The sequence below is a fragment of the Pteropus medius genome, unplaced genomic scaffold (genome assembly GCF_902729225.1).
Source record: "Pteropus medius unplaced genomic scaffold, Ma_sr-lr_union100, whole genome shotgun sequence".
In the NCBI taxonomy this organism is placed as follows: domain Eukaryota; kingdom Metazoa; phylum Chordata; class Mammalia; order Chiroptera; family Pteropodidae; genus Pteropus; species Pteropus medius.
Genome location: NW_024355109.1, coordinates 553,815 through 569,984, shown reverse-complemented (window position 1 = coordinate 569,984; position 16,170 = coordinate 553,815). Strand labels below are relative to the sequence as shown.

The 16,170-nt window shown below is 41.8% G+C and overlaps 2 protein-coding genes and 1 pseudogene across 13 annotated transcripts in view; 1 reads left to right on the top strand and 2 right to left on the bottom strand.

Annotated features, from left to right (window-relative positions):
* The window catches only part of CARMIL1 (capping protein regulator and myosin 1 linker 1), a 261,243-nt gene that overhangs the window by 19,394 nt on the left and 225,679 nt on the right, over positions 1-16,170 (top strand). For 6 of the 9 annotated variants that reach the window (XM_039857089.1, XM_039857092.1, XM_039857088.1 and 3 more), the window contains exon 3: positions 11,196-11,330. The exons of the other annotated variants lie outside the window; for them this stretch is intronic. In XM_039857089.1, the coding sequence (XP_039713023.1) occupies positions 11,196-11,330 (135 nt within the window). The remainder of the gene's footprint in view (positions 1-11,195; positions 11,331-16,170) is intronic. 9 annotated transcript variants of the gene reach the window in all.
* LOC120598328 (cytidine monophosphate-N-acetylneuraminic acid hydroxylase) overlaps positions 1-16,170 on the bottom strand; it is a 234,473-nt gene that overhangs the window by 168,689 nt on the left and 49,614 nt on the right. The gene's annotated exons all lie outside the window — the stretch shown is intronic.
* LOC120598412 (uncharacterized) lies at positions 5,167-5,285 on the bottom strand (annotated as a pseudogene).

Genomic DNA, 16,170 nt, shown 5'->3' with positions numbered 1-16,170 from the left:
GAAAAAATTACAAGAAGACACATCTATCCATCTTCTTTTTAGGAAGATTATTGAAATATTTCATTTATCAAATAATTATTGAGTACTATCTCTGTCTAAAGGAGCTGTGTTTTTAAAATTTATTTTATATTAGTTTCAGATATACAGTACAGTGGTTAGATACTTAATTTATGAAGTGATCCCCCGATTACTCTTAACACCCATCTGGCTCTACACACAGCCAATACAATAATATTGACTATATTCCTTATGCTGTACTCTATGTCCCCATGACTTTTTTAAGTACTAGTTTGTATTTCTTCATCCTTTCACCTTTTTCACCCAGCCCTCCAACTCCCCTACCCTCTGGCAATTACCAGTTCAGTTCGTTCTTTGTATCTGTGTCTGTTTTCACATCATTTGTACCCTTTGTTTCTTAGATTCTGCATATAAGTGAAATCATATGGTTTTTATCTTTGTCTGACTTATTTTACTCAGAGTAATACTCTCTAGGTCTGTCCATATTGTTGTAAATGGTAAGGTTACATTTTGTTATGGCTGAGTAATATTCCATTGTATATATGTACCGTAACTTCTTTATCCAATTGTCTATTAATGGGCACTTAGGTTGCTTCCATATCTTGGCTATTGTGAATAGCGCTGCAGTGAACATAGGGGTGCATAAGATCTTTACAACTTAGTGTCTTGGTTTTCTTTGGGTAAATACTCAGAAGTGCAATTGCTGGGTCAAAAGGTAGTTATGTTTTTAAGTTTTTGAGGAACCTCTAAACTTTTCCATAGTGGCTATATCAATTTGCAATCCCATCAACAGTGCATGAAAGTTCGCTTTTCTCCGCATCCTCTCCAACACTTGTTGTTTTTTGGTTTATTGATGATAGCCATTCTGACAGATGTGAGGTGATACTTCACTGTGGTTCTAATTTGCATTTCTCTGATGATTGGTGAACTTGAGCATCTTTTCGTATGTCCATTAGCCATCTGTATTTCTTCCTTGAAGAAATACCTGTTCAGTTCTTCTGCGTATTTTTTAATTGGATTGTTTGTTGTTGTTGTTGTTGTTGTTGTTGGGTTGTATGAGTTCTTTATAAAATTTGGATATTAACTCCTTATCAGATGTATCATAGGCAAATAGCTTCTCCTGTTCAGTAGATTGTCTTTTTGCTTTGTCGATGGTTTTCTTTGCTGTGCAAAAACTTTTTAGTTTTTTTGGGATGTCTTAGAGCAGTAGTCCCCAACCTTTTTGGCACTAGGGACCAGTGCTCCTGTGAGAATCTAATGCCTTGATGATCTGAGGGGGGAGCCGAGGCAGTGATGCAAACGCTGGGGAGTGGCAGTAGCTACAGATGAAGCTTTACTTAGTCACCTGCTGCTCACCTCCTGCTGTGCGGCCCAGTCCTAACAGGCCACTGACCTGACCATTACCGGTCTGTTGTCCCAGGGTCGGGGACCGACTTCTATCTTAGAGGACATTCAAGTAGGAAAATGCTGCCTTTGATCTAAGATTCCAGGATTCAGAGTTCTCAGTCCTCATAAGTCAAATAACTTATGTTAGAGCATATTAAATATTATTTTACTGTTTAAGACTTAAAACTTCTATTAGTGAGGCCAGGACAAAGCGTTTCTGGGAACCATTATGTGTCACACTGTGTAGATTGGCTCTGTGTTTTAGGATCGAATGTATTTGTATCACTCTGCTGAGATTAAAATCAAATTGGGAAGTCTGTCCCTTTGACACCTAGTGGGTTTGCGGCTTTGAGTTCCAGTAGAGATGTGAAAAGCTTTTTGGAACGTGTTTAGCTGGATTAGGTTTTGACACATCATCCCAAAGAGAAACTCTGTCCCCATTAAACAATAACTCCTCATTCTCCTTTCCTTCCACCGTGGAAGCCACCATTCTACTTTCTATCTCTATGAATTTTCCTATTTTAGGTACCTCATATATCTAGAATCGTGCAATGTTTTTCCTTTAGTGTCTGACTTATTTCACTGAGCGTAGCGTTTTCAAGATTCATCCACATCGTAGCATGTATTGGAATACCATTCCTTTTTATGGCTGAATAATATCCACTGTACAGATGAACTGTGTTTTCTTTATCCATTCATTGATGGGCACTTGGGTTGTTTCCACCTTTTGGCTGTAGTGAACATTCATGTATGAGTCCCTGCTTTCAGTTCTTCTGGGTAGATACCCAGGAGTAAAACTGCTGGATCATGCGGTAATTCTATAACTTTTTGAGGAACCACCAAATTGCTTTCCATAGTGCTCTGGCCATGTTAAAACTAGGCAGTAATATCTGTGCTTGTAAGAAGTATCTTAAATATTTAACAACCATTTGAAAGTTTAAATTAGAAATATGAATGGAGTGTATCATTAGCGCTTTGCTTATGTACTTACGGGATTTATTCATCTGTCTTGAACGTTACTTGTTTGGGCACGTGCCTGCATTTCCCACTTCATAGCAGTTCATTGACCTGATCTGCATTTTTCATCTTCAGCCACCTTTTTCTGTGTTTTATATAGCAAAAAGTGTTTTTCACGTATTGATTAGATGTGCACCATATTTTAAAATATCATTTAAAAAAAGAGATCAGTTTATAAGTAACACGTTGGAATTATTTTCCGGTTTTGTATTGCCAAAGTTGAGATCTGAAATTATGTGTTAACTTTCGCTTGGTGGCAGAATGAGGAGTCTTCCTGCTGGTTAAAATAAATATTAAAGAAGGTGGTAAGACAGAAATTCGGATGTTGGGGACAGCTTCCACTGGACACTGAAATGGTGTGGGAAGAGAATAAATACTGTTGGGGTGGTTCTGTATTATTAGTTCTTATTTGTTTGGACATTGAAAACAACCAGAATTTTCACTTCTTGGGTCAGAATGTTGTTAGCCATTTACTTATAGCAGGCTTGTGTCGTCATGGCGGGTGGCTATGGATATCGGCTTTTCAACAGACATAGATGAAACCTTAAATGAGTAGCCATCCAATTGTGCTCAGGCTAAAAAAAAAAAAGACTCTGTGCCGATTAAGTTACATATTTGTCACAGATGTAAAAAATATATTTTTATCAACAAAAGTAGCACTATCCCTGCTCTTGTGATTTTAGTTTCCTGGATCCCTTACTCCTACTCTCTTTTGGTGGTTAACTGTTGTCTATAGCTGAGCCAAAACTGTATTTTTGCAGTAATTAAGCTTAAAATAGGCAATTTGAGGTTGGAGTGAGCTGCAGAGTATGTTTTTAACAGCCTCCTTTCTCACCGTGGCTGAGAAAGCTTTTATTAGCAGATTTCACAGGAAGTTCTATGGGGCAGACTGTTGTACACCTTTTTTCTTTTTGAAATAGTGAGACAGCAAAAAATAATGTTTTTCTTTCTTTAAAAAACCCATTAGTTTATAATCGTCAAAGGTATTGGAATCCGGATTATTTTGTAAGTGAAGGTGGGAGGTCATTTAAAAACGAAGCTCATTTCCTTTTTTGAGTGATTAACCTCATGCTGCCCCAAGGTGAATGTGTCTACCTGACTGAGAAAGCCCATTTCGCCCTTGTCAGAGAGTCAATTATTAGTTCAACAAACACTCATAGAAACTGTGTCATGTGTCTGGCCTTGTGTTAGAAGCTGAGGATAAAGAGTAAGTGAGATAAATTCTGTTCCTGCTTCCTGCAATTTAGACCACTTCCCACGTCTCCCCCTGAATCAATCTCAATCAATGTCTGTCTGTCTGTCTGTCTGTCTGTCTATCTCTCTCTCTTTCTCTCTCTCTCTCAACTGGTTTATAGAACTCATATCCTGCATATCCTGCAGTGTACCCATATAACATGTACCATTCGCTGGTGATTGGCGTATTCACGAAGTCATGCATCAATTACCACGACCAATTCTAGAGTCTTTTTATTACCCCCAAAGAAACCCCATACCTTTTAGCTCTCACCGTCAATCCTCCCCTCTCCTTCAGCCCCTGGCAATCACTAATATACTTTCTGTCTCTGGATTGGCCTATTCTGGATATTTCATATAAAAGGACATATATGTGACCTTTCATGTCTGGCTTATTTCATTGAAGATAATGCTTTCAAAGTTCATCCATGTTATAGTGTGTATATCAGCACTTTGTTCTTTTTTCTGACTGAATACTATTCTATTGTGTGGAGATACCTCTTTTTGTTTATCTATTCATCTGTTTACGGGCATATGGTAGTTTCTATGTTTTAGCTATTTATGTGTAATACTGCTATGAACATGTGTATGCAAATTTTTGCACAGACATATGTGTTCAATTTTCTTGGATCCCCTGGATCTCCTGTCCAGCCCATAGATACTGGCCTTTACATCACAAAATAATGTAGGAGGATTAGATATATGGGAACATTAAGGGGGGACATGTAGCTGTAATTTAGAGAGGCAGGGAGGGCTTCCCAGGAGGACATGTTGTCCAAGCTAGAATTGAAAGCATGAATGAAAATTTTAAACTGTAGGCCATAACTCACTAGCAGGTTGTAAAATCAGTTTAGTGGATCATAGCTAGCATCTTTTAAGAGCTGAACTAAAATAGAGCAGTCGGTGTGGGTGAGCATCCCACGTGGTAGGGTAAGTATACTTGTGTACATTTATTTTTGTTAGGATATGTGAGCGTATAGTGAAGTGTAGTGTATGTAAAGTGTATTTTGTACTCTAGGCCGCAGTCAGAACAGCATGAAAGCCACTGCTTTAGGAATTTTTGAAAAGAGATTAGATTATTAATCTGAAGGATTGAGTATGGCCCTAGTAGAAGATGGAGAAACACAGCTCTAGAAAAGAAGGTAACTTGTACAGAAATTTTGTTTGACTGCCTTAGTACGAGAGTGTACATCCTCTAAGACAAGAGACCAGAAAGCTGTTCAGTCGTTAAGATACCAAAGATGATTTCCAAATTTTAGGCATCCTTCCTCTTATTCTACCAATTTTTTCTTTTTCTCCTGGGAAAATAGCCAGGATGATAGCAAAACATAAGCTTTGAAAAAGACAAAACTTCTTGAATGTAAGAATGTAAACTGAAGGCCACACCCTTAAATAAATGTGGAATTTATTTTTTATTTTATTATTATTATGTTTTAGGCGAGGCGGCCCTTAGTTGACCTCACAGATTGCAAGGACCTTGTCAGTTTACAATCCCTTATTTTTTATTTTTTATGCCTGCAGCACCTGGTCTTCCTAGGTGGTCTCCCATACAAGTAGTAACCAGGCCCGACCCTGCTTAGCTTCCGAGATCAGACAGGATTGGGCTTGTTTAGGGTGGCATGGCTGTAGACTAAATATGGAATTTAAATTTTAATTACTAACACATTTTTTTTCCTTCTCAAATGTGTGATAAGTATCTTTAATAGAGGATATTTATTTGCTTGGGAGATTAATATTCTAATGTGGAAACACCCTTTTTAGAGTTTATATCTTTTTGGGGGGATGTAGATCATTCAGTCCTATTATTGGGATATCTTTTGGAATTCCCATTCCCTCTTTTCAAATTACTTTGGTCTTTTCCCTAAGAAATTACTGAAGATAGTTGTTTGAAATGTTGCCAGGTTGTAAGGAGATCTGCATTATTTAAGGACACAGCTGGCTGATCCATGTGATGTCCCTTTACTGTTCTCCTGGGCTTGAAACTTCCTTTACATGACTCAGTAACAAAGCCAGGAGAGGGCAGTGACTGGGGAGAAGAAATCCCACTTCCCTTTCTGAACTGCAAAGGGCTTTTATGGAGGTTTTCATTTAATTACACTTGTTTCTCTTAGTGGTCACAGCATGTGCTGAACTCAAACGTCTTCCCAAAGTGGCCTCCAGAAGAGCTCTGAGAAAGACTATGAGCTGGGCCTGTCTCCCACGGTTTTCGTTTGCAGATAACTTTTGGTGAATACAGTTATCTTCCTGAGTGTGGGAATGATTAAGAGAAAACAAACTGTACTTAGATATGCAAAATGGGCGACCTGAATATTTGCCCAGAGGGTGAGAATGTCCTTTCCACCCCCAACCCTTCCTGTGCCAGTGCTGCAGCCTGTCCTGGGGGATGGTCTTCCACAGGGAGACTGGGGGCCTGGAAAGCAGTGGCCCACAGGCTTGGCCCTCTGGAGGGGCTTGTTTCCCTGGGGCTTATTCTTTCCCTGGCTAAGTTTCTTCCCTAATCATTTTATATTTTTAGCACTAGTGTGCAGTGGGTCTATGAGGCTGCAAGTATAGTGGACAGAAAGGGCACCTGGCCCAGGACCCACCTGCATGGAGGATGTTTCCAATTAGAAAGGCTGCTGGGACTTTCACAGCAGGGCCACTGCCCACCAGTTAGCAGTCCCGCTAAGAGTGAGGACAGAGACGCTTTGTGTGGGTTAATAGCGCAGCATTTCTAAGATCTTTAGAGCTTTGCCCAGAGAAACTAGTTTTCCTTTTTTTTTTTTTTTTTTCTTATTTTAAAGATTTCTTGGGAGAAACCAGAAGTAGTATATTTAAAAATAGCTGCCTTGAACTTTCAAGTAAATATATTTAGGGCTCACTTTTCTGGAGGTTGGCCAGTTCTCGCCTGTCAGCGATTTCTTTCACTCCTCTGAACGGGCATTAGAAACCAAAGGATGTAAAACATGGGAGGAATTTTGCTAAAGTAGGCCCTGGTGAAACTTGGAGGGAAAGAGAGAATGAAAACTATTGAGTCCAATGAGATTTTAAAATTATGTGGCAATTATTCTATGTTTTATTTTCAGTTGATCTTTTCCTAATTACAGTGGTTCAGACATTTGAATGTCTGAAAAAATGTCAGGTTAAAGCACATGAAGAATCCTGGAGGAAGTCTAAATTGTTAGGCAGGTCTTTTTCTGCCTGAATTTTGAAACCAGCTTCTTTTTTAATGTGTGCGTGTGTGTATTCACAGTTATAGTCAACCTAAGTTTTGCTACCCCTCTCTTGACAGTATCTCTCATATATCCATGTTGTTTCCTGGTGTGTCCCGCTGTTTCCTTAATGGATTCTTTTCCATCCTATCAATAGTCGAGCATGTACTTGGCTTTATTGCAAGAACTGGCTATGATACAGATGGAAGTTCTCTATATAAATGCCCCAAAATAACTCTTCTTTTTATGATGATTAGATTTAAAGTTTTGCTGTAAGAATTGACTTGCTTTAGAGTCAGAAACAAGCAGCAAAGTTTTAGAGGGGCTGAAAAGCATCAGTAAATCATAGAATATCAGCACTTCTGAGAGAGTATGTGCCACTGCTTTGCTGAATGCAGGAAAAAAATAATAGCTCCCATTTATTAAAGGCTTGCTGTATGTAGTACCATATGCAGCAACTATTTTAATCCTCATAGTAACTGTGCAAAGTAGGTCCTGTTAGAATCTTCATTTTGCAGATGAAGAAACCAAAGCCGGAGACCAGGTGGCCTCCAGGTTTGCACTGTATCTCAGATGATAAGGACAGAGGTCGTTTCCACTGCCTTAAGGAAAATTTCCTCATCCATCCTGCCTAGACCTCAGAACCCTGTGGTGCTGTGAGGTTTTCTCTATACACCAGTTTAGCCTCAGCTTTGCTCCTTTTGTTTTGCTAGGTACCTGCCTCTTGTGTTGCGCCGCTCCCTGTTTGAGAATGATGGGCACTCCTCAGTTACAAACATCCCCTGAAGAGCCAGCACTTTGCACACTGTGCCCCCATCACTGCACCCCATGGCCTCCCCAAAGGCTTACCCTGTGGTGGAAGATGCTAACTGCTTTCCTTTTTTCTCTCTAGCCTCTGTCTCCTACCTTCCACCCTCCCCTTTTATGTGTGTGTGTCTCTCATGGAAGGTTAGTTAATTCCGTCTCAGGTAATCTGTTATTCTTTGACAAAATCCATTCTTAGTTTCACGCCTTTGTCATAAAAATGAGGGTTCCACTTCCCCTAAATTGGGGATTGCTAAGATCAGATTCAGCAATATTTTGAACTTAGTTTTCCTTTCATTGTGCTCACTCAGAATTAGATACAACAGAATTGAAAGAAAAAGAAACAGATACCACGTTGCCCCTTGCTACCCAAAGTGTGGTCCATGGACCAGCATCATTGTATCACTGGAGAGCTTGTTAGAAGGGCAGATTTAGCCCTCCCTGACCTACAGAACTCAAACCTATGTTCTGTGCATATAACTTTTAAGAAACACTGTCGTCTGCTGTATCTTATCGCCCATGGTCACAGCTGAAAGCCTTCAATGTCATTATTAGTGATGCTAGTAGTGATGAGGTTTGTGGATGACATTGAGAAATGTTTCTTTACATAATTTGAGAACAGCTTCTAACAACCTAGAAGGTAAACTTGCAAGTAGCCATAATTGGTAAAGTGATTACTCTAAAACATATTAAAATTTCGCAGGGAGCACTAGCTGCCCAGTGAGACATCGGTAGAGTAAGGAGTGGCCCCACGACCTGGGCTTTTTGCCCTTGTCAGGAATACTGTCCCTGCCGTCTTATGCAGTCCTTGCTGTCCTCCAACCAGTGGGCAGCCTGTCCCCGGGGGACTGACAGGGCCTCAGTTTTGAACTTGTCTTAATGATTCTGGATGAGATGGTTCATATTCCAAAGGGCTGATTATTAAATCTTCATTGTGGTGCTACCCTTGAATCAGGTTAGCAGTGTACCTGGAGGGGCATTTCTCCTATCCTGGAGTGGTTTCTAGAGGTAAGATTTATCAGGAGGCAGAAGGGGTAGGTTTTTGAAGACTGTTTCTACCATTTAAAAGCTAAAAACTGTCATTGAGGACACTGATCATTTTAATTTTACTTCCTCTCTAACGCATGTTGCTCTTGGGACAGGCTCCTCTCACAGTTGAGTTAGGAGCATTTTCTTCTGTATGCTCTCTTTTATTAATAAGAGCCATAACTTATTGTTTCCATATTCTCCTTGTTTTCCAAAAAGCTCCTTCTTTTCCTCCTTGTCTTCCAATTCTTGTCTTCAGACTTTGTTTTTTAGAATCTGTATTTTATTTTAAGTCATCTCAAATTCCCTTTGGGAGAAGTGAGGGGATCAGTATTAAAGACACCAGGAAGCATATCCGTTTGTTTCTGCTTTAGGAACTCCCCCTTGCTGGAGCATCTTTCACCTGCAGGACTCTGGGCTTGTACGTGCCATACCAAACAGTGTCTGTTAGTTCTGTCTGAACCAGAGGGTGTGGGGCCTTGGGCAGGAGAAAGATCTGCGGGGTGATGGCCGTGGCGACTGTGTGCAAAGTGGGCTGGAAGGGCAGTGGCAGGGGCCCAGCTTGGCAGCTGTCTGGTAGTCTTGGACTGGAGCATCTGCAGTGACATTGGGATGGAGGAACAGGAAGATGTGAAAGGCCTTCTAGGGACAAAAGCAACTGATCTGGGCTACTGGTCATGTGCAGAGAGTCAGCATCTGTGTGACTCCAATTATCAGGCCTTGATAATGCCTTCAGAGTCAGCATCTGTGTGACTCCAATTATCAGGCCTTGATAATGCCTTCAGCAAATTCTCTTTAGATTTGGGTTTTCTTTTTTAGTATATCTGGGAAACTTGATAAAGGCTTGGCCCAGCAGAGTTAGTTCCTTTTTTTTTTTTTGAATCCTTTTTGAGCTGTTTGTCATAAATCCTACAGTGAGAATTGTGGAGTGGTTGCAGAAGGCACCTAAGCTGTCCTTGTTCCCTTTCTTCTGCCCGCAAACCTCAAGTCTTCCACCACTTGGGATGGGCTGAACTTCCCAGCTACACGCAGCTCATTATTTGGGAGTCCATTTTTCTCATACTACTCCTTGGCCCACAGTTAAGTCTTGGGTATGAAGTGTAAGGAAGTATTTTCCAGTCCAGTTAGGTGGGTGGTGTTCGTAACACGTGGCTGCCCTGAGGTGCCCAGACGGCACCTATGCTCCAGGGCCCAGAGACCCCAGTCCCATTTCCTGAAGGCTGTTGTTTCCCTGGGTTTGTGAGGTGCCCAACAGGGACATGGGTGCCATCAGAGAAGGCCGAGGTTCTTTTTCTTTTGACCTGAAGTGGGATCTGGACAGATCCCATTCTTGGTAAAGCTTTACTCAGTGAATACCAAATTTGGAAAATTGTGTTTATCTGAGGCTGGACTCATTGATACCCATTAGCTATGAATGAGGCCACTTAATGTAGATGTTGAAAGGTGAATCAAATCCGAAGGAGTTGCTGTGCTTAGAACAGCTAAGAGCATAGACTCCTTGAAAAGGGTCCTTGCCCTAGCTGTGCGGGAGCCTTAGCTCCGTGCACAGTCAGCTGATTAGACTGATCATGAGTCCTGGTTCACCAGAGGGGTCTGCTGCTTTGCAGCCTGTCCTGCGCTTTGCTCGGCTGGTTTCTTGTTCTGACTTCTGTGAGTGTTTGCAAGTGACAAAATAACGTTTATTATTCATACTTTTAAAATCATAGAAGTACATCCTGGTTATTCTGTCCAGCTTTTGTGGCAGCTCATGTACAGATAGTCACTAAATCAAACCTGTGGAGGTTGGAACTGTGGTGTTCATCTTCTCTCCCCCACTGTTCTAAGCCCAGCTGGCTCATTCTCTTGTTTCATTTTTTCCCCCCTCTCAGCTATATTTTTCACGTATAAATGATCATATTACAAGAGATTAAAAGGTGGTTCAGGATTTGGGGCACTTTGGTTTTCTAGCTCAGAACGGAAATGTGGAAGAGCAGGGATCACTTGTAGGATTGGCCATTATAGGAGAAAGGAAAAAGCCACAGAGAAAAGAGGAAGGAAGACATGTCTGTTTGGCATCCTGGCTCCTGCGGTCCCCGCTTGTAGCCCATGGCTCAGGTAAAACTCCAGGTAAAAGTGAATTGTGGAGGTTACCCTATTTAATGCCCCACAAGGAAGCAGACCTGTAGGAACGCCTTCCCCAGCCTGCAGCTGCCACAGAGGGTGGAGGAGAATTGGGTCACCCCTGGAGGGTTAATACCTGATGCCAGGTATTAACTCTGTCGAAGAGCCTGATACCTCAAGATTCAATATTTCTTTTTTTTGGCTCAAACACGTGTTTATTGGTGAAAGGATTATTGGAGTAAAGCTCTCTTAGTAGAAACCTTGGTCAGAAGGAAGCAAGAAATACGTTCCTGGTGTCAGGCAGTTGCAGCAAATTTTTGCAGAATGCTTGAGCCTGGCACAGCAATCCTGAGAATGTTAAGTGTATTGTTTTTTCTTATAATAAAGGCTGACTGTATCTTGTTCTCATCTATTTAACAGACATTTGAGTGCTTACTATGGGCCAAACCCTCTCTAGGTGTTGAGAAGATGGCGGCAAGCAAACAAGCCACTGAACCCTACATTCTAGTGGGAAGATGGACAGTGAACACTTATATAAATGTGATAAAGTATCTGGTAATGGCAGAGCCAGGAGGTTAAGGGGCTGAGTGGGATGGTGGGGTGCTCTTTTAGATGTGATGGTCATGGAAGTTTGGGACATTTAGTGGAGCCCTCTGAAGTAAGGGAGAAGGCATTCCAGTTGAGGGCAGCGGAGGTGTGCATGGCCTGAGCCAGAGAGCACAGGTGAACCCTTAGAAGGCTGCTGGGGCTGAGAGGGAGGAGCGAGGGATGGGAGGGGTGGTCTGGAGCGGGGGGAGTCACTCGGGGCCTTGGAGGCCCTTAGCTCACCAGACGGTCTCCTCTCGGTTTGTTTCGAAGCCTTATCCCTTTTGTGGCAACATTAGTTCTAGTTTGATAAATAATAGTAGGAAAATGGAAATTTCTGTATAAAATTTACTTTTCTGGAAACTGCAGGATTTTTGCTTAGACCTCAGTTGTTGGGGAGAGGGGAGCAGATAAAAGTCTCTTGTCTCTGTAACATTCATTCTTTTTTTTTTTATTGTGGTAAAACACCACATAATGTAACTTTTACGGTCTTTACCATTTTTAAATGTATAGTTCAGTATTGTTTATTTACATGTACATCGTTGTCAACAGGTCTCCAGAACTTTTTCATCCTGCAAAACTGAAAGTGCATCTACCCATTAAACAGCAACTTTTCTTTCCCTGTCCCCTTAGTACGTGGCAACCACCATCCTACATTCTAAGAGTTTTACTACTTTAGATGCCTCATGTAAGTGGAATCATTAAGTATTTGTCTTTTTGAGACAGCTTATTTCATTTAGCATAATGTTCTCAGGGTTCATCCATGTTGTAGCATAGGACAGGATTTCCTTTTAAGGCTGAATGATATTCCACCGTATGTATGGACCACATTTTCTTTGTTCGTTCATCTGTGGATGGACATTTGCCTGACTTCTACCTCTTAGCTGTTGTTACTTTTCTTTGAACCCTGCTTGTGTGAGGCACTGTGAGAGGCTCTGGGATCAGAAATGAATGTGGCCCAGGCCTGACCCTCAGGGATGTCACTCACAGTGTAGTCACGAGGAAAGCAAGTGAACTGTTTCCATCGTGACTAAGAACAGCAGTGGTGGAGGCGAACCCAGGCACCAAACCAAGCTCTGAGAAAAAACTTGAATTAGTCAGACTAGGATGATGGCCAGTGGAGGGTTTGGTAGGCAAAGATTCCTGATCTGAGGGAAAACAGTTTTCCTTACAGAATTGCAAAAGGTGAGAATGTGGGGAGTGGTGAGAAATGTAGCTGGAAGCGTAAACCACAGCTGGAAAAACAGATCGAACGTCTCATGGGCCCTGCTGAAGAATGTGGAGGTTTTCTTGGGGGCCACTGGGGACTGTTAGAGGAGTCAAGCAGTAAAAGCGATAACAGACTTTCTTTTAGGAGTGTGATTATGGGATATTGGTGCAGATGCCCTCCATGTATTGTTTTGCTTATTCCTTGCTCAGTAAATATTTGCTTAATGAGCAAGTATGGAGCAGACCTTTCATCAGGGATCAGAGGTGACCAGATAGCATTTTGGGGGTTGGGGGAGAGGTTCTGATGAGCTTTGTGTTACTTTGCCTGATTTATTGCTGAGTATCTATGGAGACCAGTTCACTGAGCTGTACCGTGAGATAGGTTTCCGTCATCCCTGTGGTGGAGAATTACTTGAAACTTGACTATTTGCTGTTATGTGAGGAAGGAATGTGTATTCTATGAAAGTGTGTTGACATATTGTCATGAGCTGTGTAATCTGGAGGTATTTGTAAAAGTGTCATCTGGTGCAAAGGCTGATATTTAATTATCCTTAAAAATAAGTACTGGAAAAGACAATCCAGTTCCAGATTTCAGGGTTCTGTGATGAGTCTGTTTTTGTGGAAGTGATTTGCGTTCAGTGGCATTTTTTTCCCCTCTCACAGCTCTCATATGGTACTGTTTTGACTTGTTTGGAAGATAATTTACTTCTTAAAGAGACTGATTCAACTAATCTGGGAAGTTGGTTTGATTATGTTAGCTAGAAATTTGAAGTCATTGCCTTCTACTTACAAGGCTTGTTATTTATTCATTTATTTGTCCATGCATTTCTACAGTGGAAATTTACTGAGTGTGTACTGAGTAGTAGGCACTGTGCTTAGTATATAGCAAATATAACAAGCATGGCTTGGCTGGCCGTCTAGGCAGTGAGGGAGACAAAGTAAATGTATAAACAGTAATTGTGTGGCAAAGCTGGAAACTATTGAAAAGAGTCTAATGATGGGGAATTTGGGGTGGGGGAGCTATGTGGGATAGTTAGATGAGATGGTGACATTTAAGATGAGCCCGGAAGAGAAAGAGAGACATCATATGAAGAGTCATGTGAAGAATCTTCTAGGCAGATTCAACAGAATGCAAAGGCCCTGAGGAAGCTTATGGTTTTAGGGGGCCTGAAGAGACAGTGAAGCTAGAGCATGATGGATTGAAGAACTCATGCTGGACCACATACACTGTGGCAACTAAGGAGTTTGGATTTTGTTTTTAAATAAGAAAATAACATAATCTGATATGTTTAAAATGATTATGTAGACTTCTTCAGTAGAGGATGAATTGAGGGAGGTGAGACATTGTGAAAACCAGTCATCAGGGCGTTCTCGTGTAGTGGAGGTGAGAGAGAGGGCAGTGATAGGTTTCAGCACCAGCAGCACCAGCAAATTAGAATCACCTGGGAACTTAATAGCAATGCACTGTTCTCAGCCTTATCACAGACCTACTGAATCAGAAACTGCTCGGGGATTAGCAGTCTGTGTCTTAACAAGCCCTCCAGATGATTTGATATACAGGAAAAAATTGTGAACTCCTGGAATCAGGATTGCTGGAGGAGACGGTGAGAGGTGGACTGATTTGGGATGTATCTGAAGTAGAGAAGTGACAAGACTTATACATGAGAGTTAAGGAAAAAGGAATCGGTGACGAGTTTGAGCAACTGGGTAGGTAGGGGCCTTACTTAGTGTGATGAGGGAGACTGATGGGGGTGAGAAATGGCTTAACCTTTGAACGCACTGAATTTGGAATATCTTTGAAACATCCGGTGAAGATGTTGAGCTGTGGATGGTGAGATGAGTGTATGGCCCAGAGAAAAAGTTAGTTTGGCCCTTGCCAGTGTCCAGGGAGATTTTAAAGCCATTGGAATAGGTGTTTGGTCTCACCCATGGGATGAGAAGGGGGAGGGAGGAGAGGGGAGAAGGGAGAGGGAGAAGGGAAGGAAGAGGATGGGAAGGGAGGAAACAGAAAAGGGAATGGAAGGAAGAGAAGGGGAAGGATGTGAAGATAATAAGCCAGGAGGAACTCAACTTCCAGAGACCGTGAGCAAGCAGAGGAACGGAAGAACAGCCTGTGAGAAAAGTGGTGAGACCCAGGAAAATGTGTCATGGGGTAACAGTCCAAGAAGGACATAGCGGTCAACTGTGCTGATGCCTGTGAGCGTTCCCTCTGATGAAGCTGAGGTTTGCGGCATAGACGTCATTAACCGCTCACTCTCTTTGGCTCTTCGGTGAAATTGCAATAAAAATTCACGGATCAACCTGATCTGCATCAGGGATTTTAGATTAGAAGAAACCGGAGAAACACAGCCCCTCTTTTCTATTTAAGAAGTTTTCCAAACAGCCAGTTTCCATTGATTTCTCTGGCTCCCCTCTGGCTGCTGCTCCCCTCTGGCTGCTGTGCAGACAAACTCTGAAAGAGCATTTTGTTGTCTTGAAAAGGAGCAGCATATGGGCCTCCACAGTTGTTAATATTTTCTTTTATTACTATATTTTAAACAACATCTAAGATTAGGAAAAAAATTTCCTGGCAACGAGCATAACAAGCTCCAGTAAAAGTGATTACTAGCTATTGATACTGGCTACTACAGGCTTTTAGTTTATCTGCCACTCAGAAAATGTGTATTGTTGAGTAAGAAGAAGAAAAAGAGATTTATAAGTTGTATGTCTCTTCGGGATTCTGTTGGGTATGGTCAGAATTTCAGAATTTTCTACTTTTGACACGTTGGGTCATAGACTATAAAATGTTAGAGCTTGAGTGGGAGGATGTGGGCTCGGAGAGAGGAGCGAACATTTGAGCACTGATTGTGTTTGAATCGAGCTAGGGTCCTGAGATTTCTTATTTCATCTGATCCCCTCTGTGAGGTAGGTGGTATTTCCCATTGGTGAATGAAGAAATGGGCAAATAAACAAAGCTCCTATTTAAACCCAAGTCTAAAATGAATCTTTCTTTTGTGCCGGGCTCACGTGGGGGGTGTGTGTTTGGAGGTGTGGGCACAGGGGGTGTGGGGTGGAGTTGTGGGGACAGGGCTCACAGAGTAGTGAGCATCAAGGTACGCAGAAGTATCAAAAGGAGCTAAAGCACTGATGAGATCCTTTAAAGGAGACTGAACCCCACAGCAAGGCACTTAACTAGTTTTCCTGACAAGTACTACACAGAACAGAAAGTACTCTAGACCTTTCGTCCTTAAAGACTGACGTAGGCATTTTCTAGATACTGCTGAGAATCTTACTGCGGCTACAGACGTGAGCGCCTCTGGGCATTTCATTAAAAGCTTCCTGTTTTGATGTCATTTCTCTCCCTCTTGTTTGCATGTCTAATTTATTTACTTTTCTTCCCTATAGAGCTGCAAAGCCTTGTTTCTTTTCTGTAGAGGTTGTATTTCCCTGGAGTTTGGATGTCATACTCTCCTCCCCCTTCCTCTTTCAAGTCCTACTAGGAATTTAGGATTGTTCTCTCTTTCTCTCCCAGAGTGGTCTTAGGTCCTGAGGGCTTTTGACTGCTTCCTCAGAGCCTCCATCACTCCCCTGGCTCCTTGTGGAAACAGTGGTTGAGGTAATT